The sequence below is a fragment of the Etheostoma spectabile genome, chromosome 14 (assembly GCF_008692095.1).
Source record: "Etheostoma spectabile isolate EspeVRDwgs_2016 chromosome 14, UIUC_Espe_1.0, whole genome shotgun sequence".
NCBI classification, from domain to species: domain Eukaryota; kingdom Metazoa; phylum Chordata; class Actinopteri; order Perciformes; family Percidae; genus Etheostoma; species Etheostoma spectabile.
In genome coordinates, this window is record NC_045746.1 from 7,079,048 (window position 1) to 7,089,244 (window position 10,197).

Here is a 10,197-nt window from a genome sequence, read left to right on the forward strand (position 1 = left end):
AGGACTGGAGGTTTGATGTTGTACTTATCACCCAGCTGGGGGGCAGCAGGCGGCTTCTTAGCAGGGGCCAGACTGGGGGGGTCCATCTCCAATCCTACATAACACATAACACGTTGATTATTTCATACACAACCTCTTTCAATTCAACATCCAAGGCCGTATGCATCACTGCTCAGTGAAAGTTTACCTATGGAGCGGATCTTTGTGTGGCTGGGTGCATGAGCTTTAGGTTTCTCCTTCTTCTTCTCCTCATCTCCACTTTTTTCTTTCACACCAGGCACCGGCACCTTGCCCTCCTCTTTCTTCTTCTTCTTTTCTGCAAGATAAATATAGAGGCTGAGTCACCATTGTAAACGTTTCCTTTCAGTCCATACTGCAGCTGCCCGCACAACGTACTGTACGTACTGTGGCACGCAGTATGAACACGGTTGGGACGTACTTGTTTGTTACATTGCACCGTATACTACACAGTATGGAAGTATGGACACGGTGTGTGCTGCACACAGAAAGACATTTAAAGTGAAGTAATGTGTGTGTACCAGCAGGAGAGTTGACATTGCTCGAGACACTCTGGGAGCGGATCGTTGCCATCCAGCCTTCTACTAGCACAGATGCCAACTTCCTCAGCTCTAAAAGTCAAAGACAAGTTTATTAGTGTGATATGATATACATTAGTCATTGATATATATATATATATATATATATATATATATATATATATATATATGTTTGAGGAGTTTGTAGAGGCAAACTGACCTTCGGTGTCTGCACTCTTGCTGAGCTGCTTTACCAGCTTGGCTGTATTGTTCTGGGAGAAAATAAAGGCAAACACAGACAGCAAGTTAGAAGCTGCAGGGGCCTTTATGGCTCAGGGAAGGAGAGTTGTGGAGGACGGACTGGGACAGTACCTGTTTAAGGTGGTCCACTTTGAGGGGCAGCTTCTGTAGCGTGAGCAGGATGAGCTGCAGCAGCGGCGTGTTATTGGTGCCTTTGGAGTAGGTGAGCCACGAGTTGAGCATCCTGTAGCCACCGACTCTGATAAACCTGGACCGGGGAGGAAAGAAACAGAGATGATCAGAGATTACACCTGCAGAGCAGCACAGACACTGAAACATGGTAATCATTACTCAGATTATCATAAGTGCTTCTTTTCTGTAGATTTTCTTCCAATGGGGAGGCCGGTGTTGTTCTGTGACACTTTGGCAGATATTTTTGACAGCATAACAGCGGATGTGGGATTGAGTCAGAACATCTACAGCACTTAATAGAATTCAATACACATGCATTAGAATGATCAGTTAAAAGTCTGGGAGGTGTGAGACTAATGATCCAAAGAGTAAATGTACTATTTTATAAATGGTAACAGTACATTCTGTTACACCGTAAGGGAGCCATCATGTGAAACTGGGTTAAAAGAACAAACACAACTTCTACTTGATACCAATAAACATTTATTTAGAAATGTGGTATGGTTCCTTAATTAAGAGTTATAAGGTTCATGTAAGCACTTTTGATTTATTGATGTAAGTCTCATCCTTGCATTCAAACGAGCACAGTGTTCTTTGTTGTCTAACTGTAAGCGAGTTAATTTCAGCAACATTTAACTTTTACAGAATTGAATTTCACAAAGACTAGTAAGCAGACCTTGAGTTAAGTTTGTTCCGTTAGAAGACATGTGTTCCTACCTTTAGCCACACCTGTGTTCATATGAATTAAGACTTGCAATGAATACAAAGTAAAAGAGAGGCCTACCTGTTGAGAATATCATGGGATTTGGTCTGCAGTAGGATGCTCAGGTACATACATCTACTGACCATCTTTGTGGAAGCTTTCATCAGGCTGCATTACAGAAAGAGCAAAGGTGTCAAGATTGCACACAGTGTAAGAGTCCTTAAATTGGTAATAGGAAGGTTGAACAGTTTCGGTACAAAAATGTTTGGTTCCTCACCTAAACACCTTTGGGACTCCCTCCAGGCTGCGGAGCTCTCCATCCTTCCCCAGCAGAGCCTCCACACCTTTCAGAATCTCTCTGGGATCCACTGGTCCCCCTGCCATATCTGAAACACAACACACACCCTCAAAGTTAATACACATGGCAACAGGTCCGGGCTGCTACATTTCCTGCTGTGTACAGGAAATATGGTTTCTTTGGAAAAAGGCATTACAGTGCTGTTTAGTGTGGACTGTTTGCCTGCCAAGTAGAAAAGGGCGCTCCACGCTACATATTCCACCCAGACTATGTTTAGGAATTAGGACTTAAAAACTCAAATCAAATGTCCCATCAAGACTCAAACCAGATCACACCAGACACACAACAATGTGAACTGGATGAAGCCTACAATGTGACTGCACACTCCAATCTGACTTATCTCACTTCAGCCATTCAGGGGTTGACAACACCAACCTGTTTACATCAAGGACATTCCATCAACATCGAGGTGCAGAGAACTGACGCACAACACCCCCACCTGCAACACGACTCGCCCCCAGGCCTCATCATCACACTGATGAGCAGCAGCCAATTCATCACGCTGCACTCTGACCTATCCCGTTAACCATTTCCATATCAGTCAAAGACAGAAACACTAGAACAGTATCTAGACTGCTGATCTGGCTCATATGGTCCTATTCAAATCACTTGTCACAGAGAAGTACAGGCTGCCCCACAGCACTCAAACCCATGCCTGATGTGGGGGGGCAACTGGTTCAACAGGATGCTGGAACTTCTTCCTCAGTGCCTCCAGAGGGTCTGATCTTGCAGGACAGGACATAGACACTGACGTATTGTTCATTTCACACTGTTTATTCCCCGTCAGGCTAGGATTAAAGAGGTGGCAGCAACGCAGAGAAACAAACTACATGTTATAACTGATAACAAAACTGATCTACAAAATGATGCACAATCACTAGAAATAAAATTTCCTTTACCTAGCATTTCACTTAATTTGACGTTACCATAATCATATCATACTTAATTATTAATATGTATTCAATAGCTACAATATATAATTATATTTTACAATAATGCATTACATAAAAAAAATATATTTTTTTTTTACAAATACATGTATTATATCAAGATGTATCAAACATAAAACAAGGTAAAAGGTCAAAACTTTGTTATAGTAGCAATAGCCAAAGAGGTGAATTTTTTGAAAGAAATGTTACTGGTAATGATTTATCAATTTTTTTTAATGCCACACGTCTAACACAATCATTCACATATGAGAACAAATGCAACTCAATCAAGGAGAATTGTAAAAGAAACATCAATAATTACTGGTAAACCCTTTTATCACTAAATCATGTGGCTATCTGATGAAATGATGAATGGTAAATATTATACGCACTAACAAATTAAACATATGATTGAAGGTAACTGCTTGAAGTATGAAATGCTTGACAACTGTAGAATTTGTATGTCAAATCCTCAGTGGTGTTAGTGGCATCACTGTCAAGTGTTCCAGCCAGGTTACAAATCAGAGCACCACTGCCCTCTACAGGCCACTGTACTGGCTGTGTGTTGCACAATAGAGAAACGCATTACACATTAATAGAACTGGTAGTGCAATATCACATGTACAACAAAGTCATGAATAAAAGGCGTTGGACGTTTCACTATTTCTATCAGTCTACTTATTAACTTTGAAGTGAATGTGAGCCGAACAAAGACAGCCAACACTTAGGTACCTGTCTTTATGAATGTTTTCTAGTTTATGGATTTAAATTATAATCACAAAAGGACTTATGCATAACCTCCAAATGGTTCATGTTATAGCTGTTTGTGTTGAGTCTTGTAAGCATGCACATATTTTTCATGTTTATGCATTTTATAATGAAACCGTTTTTGTGCAAATTTAACTCAGAATCTGCAATTCTGGCGGAAATTAATTCATTGGAAATGTCATGATGTGAGGAATCAGTTAGGTCTTACCCGTGTAACTGTTGTAGTAGAAGTTTTATATAGTCTCAGAACTCCACAACACTGCAAATAACCCAATTCCTGTAAATGCCACAATTGTTGCACATTTACACAAAATCAGTGTTAAACATGGCTCTGGTTCCTGGGTCAGTGGGGGAAAGAACATTATTTGTGCAGTCATACTGTGGAGTTATTACATATCACTGGTACATTATAGCAAAACACAGTAAGACTGTACTCAAATGACCTCTACAGAAAATTTGATTTACTGTAAGAGGTGGATTAACAGACTTGACTATGACTGAGGCAACAAGGCATATTCATCAAGTTGAAACTGAATGAACCAAACAAACAGCAATGTAAGATGTCCTGGGTTACATAAGGGTAGTTGAGGCGGCCTATAAAAGGCTTGCCTTAACTTGTCATGTGTCACAGCTGAGAACAGAGCTGCTGCTGAGGCTAACTGCTCAGAGTGGGGGAGGGGTGCGCTACAGCCGCGGGAGGCCGGCTGCTAATCAGAGCCCTCCCTCCGTTAACCACTTCGCCGACGGCCAACCGATACCCACACAAGCAAAAATGGCTCCGCTAGCACAGACCGCGCTGTTGATAGGAAAACAAAACGAACCAGAAATCTACCGAGCTACACGCGCAGACAATAGGATGAACAGCAGTCTGCAGCGGTACTTTTTCTGCATTTCGGTTTTGTAAAAACTCCCAAATGTTGCTCCGAAAACATGGCTAGCCCCCGGGAGCTGTCCGAGGACGAAGAGCAAACAACAACCAATCCACCATATTTGCCAATCCCGACTGTTTGTGCTTCGCAAGACCACTTCGCTCGAGTCATCCTGCAATCTTTATCCGCAGATTGCCACGTACATGATGCGGGCTTTCGGGAAGTCCCTGTTCTTTAATTATCGACATTTCAAGACACACACACACACAGTGCTGTATAAAATATATCCACAATCCTCAAGCTAATGCAATCTTTATGTATAGATTGCGGTGGGTTTTGGTTCCGTGGAGCAGCCCCTACAAAACAAATCTGGCAGGCAAAAAAAGTCCGACTTCATGATCTGGAATTTGCTTTCTATGCCTACGGCAATCTTTATGAATAGATTGCTTATGGTTATTTTACGAATTTACTTACTATATTTAGTTTTATTTGTACAACTCGCCCATTCCGTCTCACACACAAAGAAACGGAGCCTTGTGCCTCCGTCCACTTTCCTGTGTGAGCTCATACTATAACAGTCTACATTTAAATTGTTTGCCAAGAACCAAGCTAACTCACGGTGCCGGCTAACCAGCTACCGCTAGCTAGCCTAACGTCTACGATTATTTTCAATGGATTGATTTCGATTCAATTTAACTTCAAAATCAACTTACTATTGAAACTACAGATCCTCGGCGTCTCGGGTGTAATAGAGTGTGCTTTTCAGGCACTTATATCTCTTATTTCATCAATTTTATATCGTCAACCTTCATGGTTTTAATAACTGAAATACTTCTTATGGGTGGGGCTGTTATAGCTAAAAGCTAGCCTTTCCTTCGGGAACAAACTGGAGGCAAAAATAGTAATCAAATGTCCATTACTTGAAGAAAAAAATATGAATTTTGAGTAGAGCTGTTTGAAGTCCTCGACGGTTCAGTCTTCGGCAAAGCAAATTCATACCTGCAAAACACACAAAAAGGCACACATTCAATTTCGAATACGAAAATGTCGTCGTCCTTCGTCTATATTAGTCCTTTGTTGATTGTTGAACAAATTCAAAAGGAATTTCGCGTTTTTAAACGGACAAATGTTGAAAATAAGCCTTGCTGTCTTTCTGACTTGACTTACCTTTGACCAAATCCAGGAATGAGCTCGAAGAGGAGGGACTTGGCTTTTATACTCTATGACGTTTTTTACGTCACGGGCAACGTTTTTCTACGTTTTACACTGAAACAAAATGGTTGACTGCCGACCTTCCCTGTCCGTCCAAGGGCATAATGGCGCAGTACACATTTTGGAAACAATAACTTTGAATTTCTCCCTATATTTACCTTGAAAGTATTATATATTTGTATCATTCAGTAGATTAAAAAGCACACCAACACATTTAGTTGATTTAGCTGAAAAATAGTTACTAATTTATATATACATTTAGGTTATAATATCTTTTTAAAATGGCGAATGGTTTGTCTGTTATGGTGTGAACTAGTTGGTAAAGTCACGTGACAGTTGTGTGATTGTCACGTTCATGTGATTTAACAATCGTATATTGCTACCTCTACTGGGGATATATTTACTAAAATAAAAACGGCATGAATTTGCACACAATATAAAGCAATTATAAATGATACATTTTACATTTTATGTAAAATCTTCGCTTGAAATTGCTACATTATCGCTTGATCTTTAACCTTTCACCTACAACCCAACTGTGACAGAACAAACATGGCTGCCTCCTTCCAGAGTATCGCGAAGCTTTTGTGCCGTCTATCGCCTTCTACTTTACATCCATTACGACATTATCAGGTATTTCTTGGACTTATATGCTCCTCATCCGATTCATTTATTTGTATTCAGTGTACTAAGGTCTTTATAAATTAACGTTTGATTTAAAGGCTGGACGCAGTGACATTTACATTGAAAGGTATTGTTTCTATGGCTGAACGGACGCTTTCAGATTCCTAAACCGTGCAGTTATGTTAGTATCATTTAAAAATGTCCCTTTCGTTAACTTTAATTAAATACGAATTTGATAATTTCTCTCGGCAGTAAAAAGCTCTGTACACAGCCTAACGTTTCGCATAGACGCAGGGCATTGTATAAAGACTCAGTAAAGTTCCCACGCCAACAGCATGTAGCTATGACATTGAATAACAAGTGTCGTACTATTCCAGTACTTCTTACTATTCCAGCAGCTTTAACGTCTTGCACAGGTAGCTATATGAGCCATGTTTACGGGTTATTTAGCTACGGTGTCCGATGGGCAAGTTTGGCTTGCACCTTACTCACAATCTTTATTTTATCGATTTGCACTCTAATATGTGTCGCTCCATAGTGCAGCTGTCCCTCAGATACAGTTGTATCTTGTCTTATGTAGACTGACTGACCATAGACTGTCATGGGCCGTGTGGCAGGATGTGTTGGGGATGTTGTGATGATGATGCCAGTTTTCTTTTTCATGCAGTCGTGTCTGCAGAGGTTACCCGTAAGATCCTACCTGGCTCTCCCTCCGTTTGTACCGCCGCATCACTGTTTGTGCACAGCTGCATCGCTGCTGGACGGGGAGGCAGCTCAGGCTGCCGAGGCTCTCCTCCGCTACAAGGACAAACCCTGGGACTATCTGGAGAGTGAAGGTACCTCAAAGAAAGTCAGGTCACATCTTTAGCGCCCCCCCCCACCCCGGTACTTGGTTGTACAATATATTACTTTCCCCTACCAGAGTACATTGAGAGGTATGGAGCCAATCCAGTGTGGGCCGGCTACAGGAGGAACCACAAAGGTGGCATTCCCCCACAGAAGACACGCAAGACCTGCATCGTAAGATTTCTATTTGAATCCATCTTCCATTAGTTCCATGCAGCACATCTGTCATGTAAAGTAACATTAACAGTGATTCTGTTTCTGCAGAGAGGAGACAAGACATGTGGAAACCCCTGTCCAGTATGCAGGGATCCAAACATTATTATTCATCATCAGGTGGGTCAGTGTCTCTCACACACACACACACGCACGCCATGGAGTCTATTATCATTTATTAGTTATCAATCTTTAATAGAGTCTGAAAAACTATAAATCTGCCATATGACCTTTTGTCATAAACACAAACATTATTTGGATAGGTGGTCATGAGAGATATTTGAGCAGGACATTTCCCAGTGTAAAGGCACTGACCACTGTTGACATGACATCACATTTCTGGTTCTGTATCCCCTGATAGAAGATGGCAATACCAAGCTAATGAGGGACACAAATAACGATTTAACTATTTTTTTATTGATTCAGCTACCCAACATTTGCTCAATTCATTGTTTAGTCAGCAAATTTAGAGATGTCTTACTTTGTCTGACCAACAGTCAAGACACAAAATAAATTCAGAGTAGGAGAATAGATAAACAGAATGTTGCGTGTGTGTGTTGCGTCGGACCGGTTAAATAACATTAATTAAGTACTGTACTCGTCAGTAAAGTTTCAAGTTGCTTGTAGATTTCCAGCTTTCCAGAAACTCTTTTACCATTCAGCATCTTTAGTTGGGTATAGTAGGTAATTTTCAGATTTTATATTTTACCTAAATCATTCAAGCTTATAAAGACTCCTGGCTTCGGATGGATGGCAGGTGGCTAACCGTTAAAACTTGAAACACGTCAGCCAGTTCCATATCCACCGACAGATAGCCCACTTCAATAACTTCATAGGCCAAAACCATGGCAACAACAAGCATGTCCCAGCCGCGTGCGTTACTTTTTAGTCTCCCCTGGAAAGGCTTTGCTTCGTTTCTGACCACTGTAATATTGGCAGATCGTTTTATGAACAGAAGGCCATTGTATCAGTGTACCAAGGTGCGCAGCTTTAGCTCCCAATCCCCATGGTAACCCAGGTGTGTCTTCTCTTGCAGAATGTAAAACTGCTGCAGCAGTTCATCAGCCCCCACACTGGACTGCTGTATGACCCCACCCAAACTGGTAAATCAGCCTCTTGTCACAGCTGGCTCATGTGTTGATGCAGAAGCAGCAGGCAGCTCATGTTGTGTTGCCTTCACTGTCTCCAGGTGTGTGTAGGAAACAGCAGAAGAAGCTGAACGAGGCAGTGAACACAGCACGAGATCACGGTACGTAACGGCACACTGACTACCAGCTACCCCTTGCATTCCCATTTTTTTCTCTTTGAACACTGATCTATGCATCTGTAACGTGTCCTGAGATAACTCCTGTTGTGATTTGACACCATAAATTAAATTAATATTTAAACAGACATCAAACTGCCGTGAGATACTTCAGGTCCTGTCAGTAAATGGGACTCTGTAGGATCACCTAGTGGCAGGATGATAATCCAGTTTACTATGTCCCCCGTACAAGCCAATGGCATTTATCTGAAACTAAGTGAGGGTTGGACTTTGAGCCTAGCTACGTGTCAGGACACTGAAACTGGTATTTCTGTTTTTGTGGACTGGAACATCTCATCACACGCTATAAGTGGTTAGCCATCACTAACATCTATGTCCTCTCTCAGGCTTACTCCCCTTTCAGATTCCATATGTGGAATTTGCAGGAGAGGACTACTCCAATTCCCATGATGCTGTGGGGTCCACACCTCCGCCCCAGTCCCTCAGCTCGGGCGCCAGCTGGTATCATTGGTACAGTGAGATCAGCCCCGATGACAAGGAAGTGGCTAAAGTCAAGAAGACATACAAGGCTTACCTAAAGAGCTGAGAGGACAGAGCAAAATAATCACCAATAACTGATCCATATGTGCATCTGACCCTGTACGGGACTTTCTACATCCTACTGATACACAAATAATCACACAATAAAAACATGATGAAACTGGAGTTATTTTATTGTTTGGCTTTTGTAGATACAATTTTACACTTTGATTTATAGAAATGATCACTCCAGTATATGTCCAACTCCATGCTGTTGAAGATGTTACAGTCCAGTAGAAATATCCTGTGTTACGGGGGGGGGCTCTGCGCCATCAGGGGTTGACCTTGTTGACCATGGTCTCTCCCAGAGACTCCAGCACCTCCCGCTTGTAGTCCTCAAAGTCTCCATCGATCTGGTTGACGGTGCGGTCCTCCACCACGTACAGCTGGCACCGAGTCTCAGTGATAAGGCGCGCGTCGTGACTCACGATGATCACCGCTGCACAGGAAGTAAAGGCTGTTAGTCAGCTGATCAGGAACAGGTCATACATATCCATCAGTCAGGCTCTGAATTCAACCGCTTGCTTTTATTTTGTGTAGTTTGTTTCAACGTGTACAAAGCAAAAGAGTATTGTCACTGTACACCATCGTTTGGCTGGTATGTCAGTTTAACATCTAAGACATTAAGAATAGTCATATTTCTTGTAATAGAGCGGTCATGTGAAGGAGACCGCCAACTGCATAGCGCCTCTTTAATGTCTTTTTACTAATTTATTTAACCTTTTTCTTTCCAGAAACCATATTTGAGCACACACACATACTGTACATGTAGATTCCTTTAATATATAAATGTTAAGGGAAAGATTAAAAAAAAGAGAAACTGGATCTGTAAATTCTCACAGAATCACAACTGAACTCATATCT

The 10,197-nt window shown here is 41.6% G+C and overlaps 3 protein-coding genes across 4 annotated transcripts in view; 1 reads left to right on the plus strand and 2 right to left on the minus strand.

The window, feature by feature from the left end:
• Positions 1-5,819, minus strand: part of ppp1r10 (protein phosphatase 1, regulatory subunit 10) — a 10,621-nt gene extending 4,802 nt beyond the window's left edge. The window contains exons 1-9 of the mRNA XM_032536229.1: positions 5,763-5,819; positions 5,309-5,594; positions 1,949-2,057; positions 1,753-1,839; positions 909-1,044; positions 757-808; positions 540-629; positions 188-316; positions 1-94 (exon numbers count right to left, since the gene is read on the minus strand). Of these exons, the coding sequence (XP_032392120.1) occupies positions 1-94; positions 188-316; positions 540-629; positions 757-808; positions 909-1,044; positions 1,753-1,839; positions 1,949-2,055 (695 nt within the window). The 5' untranslated portion in view covers positions 2,056-2,057; positions 5,309-5,594; positions 5,763-5,819. The remainder of the gene's footprint in view (positions 95-187; positions 317-539; positions 630-756; positions 809-908; positions 1,045-1,752; positions 1,840-1,948; positions 2,058-5,308; positions 5,595-5,762) is intronic.
• A 118-nt stretch (positions 5,820-5,937) lies between these two features.
• Positions 5,938-9,459, plus strand: mrps18b (mitochondrial ribosomal protein S18B). Its single transcript, XM_032536263.1, has 8 exons — positions 5,938-6,069; positions 6,353-6,440; positions 7,099-7,267; positions 7,354-7,451; positions 7,542-7,610; positions 8,527-8,593; positions 8,680-8,739; positions 9,141-9,459. The coding sequence occupies exons 2-8, from the start codon at positions 6,360-6,362 to the stop codon at positions 9,338-9,340; spliced, it is 744 nt and encodes a 247-aa protein (XP_032392154.1). The 5' UTR covers positions 5,938-6,069; positions 6,353-6,359; the 3' UTR covers positions 9,341-9,459.
• Positions 9,450-10,197, minus strand: part of abcf1 (ATP-binding cassette, sub-family F (GCN20), member 1) — a 20,269-nt gene continuing 19,521 nt past the window's right edge. For both annotated transcript variants that reach the window (XM_032536227.1, XM_032536228.1), the window contains exon 25: positions 9,450-9,772. In XM_032536227.1, coding sequence (XP_032392118.1) covers positions 9,606-9,772 — 167 coding nt within the window. In that variant the 3' untranslated portion in view covers positions 9,450-9,605. The remainder of the gene's footprint in view (positions 9,773-10,197) is intronic.

Bases quoted from the DNA above. Each gene is read 5' to 3' on its own strand.
- mrps18b (XM_032536263.1), top strand. From the start codon at position 6,360: ATGGCTGCCTCCTTCCAGAGTATCGCGAAGCTTTTGTGCCGTCTATCG. The intron at 7,611-8,526 runs GTGGGTCAGTGT...CTTCTCTTGCAG, and splicing joins ACATTATTATTCATCATCAG to AATGTAAAACTGCTGCAGCA. The intron at 8,594-8,679 runs GTAAATCAGCCT...CACTGTCTCCAG, and splicing joins GTATGACCCCACCCAAACTG to GTGTGTGTAGGAAACAGCAG.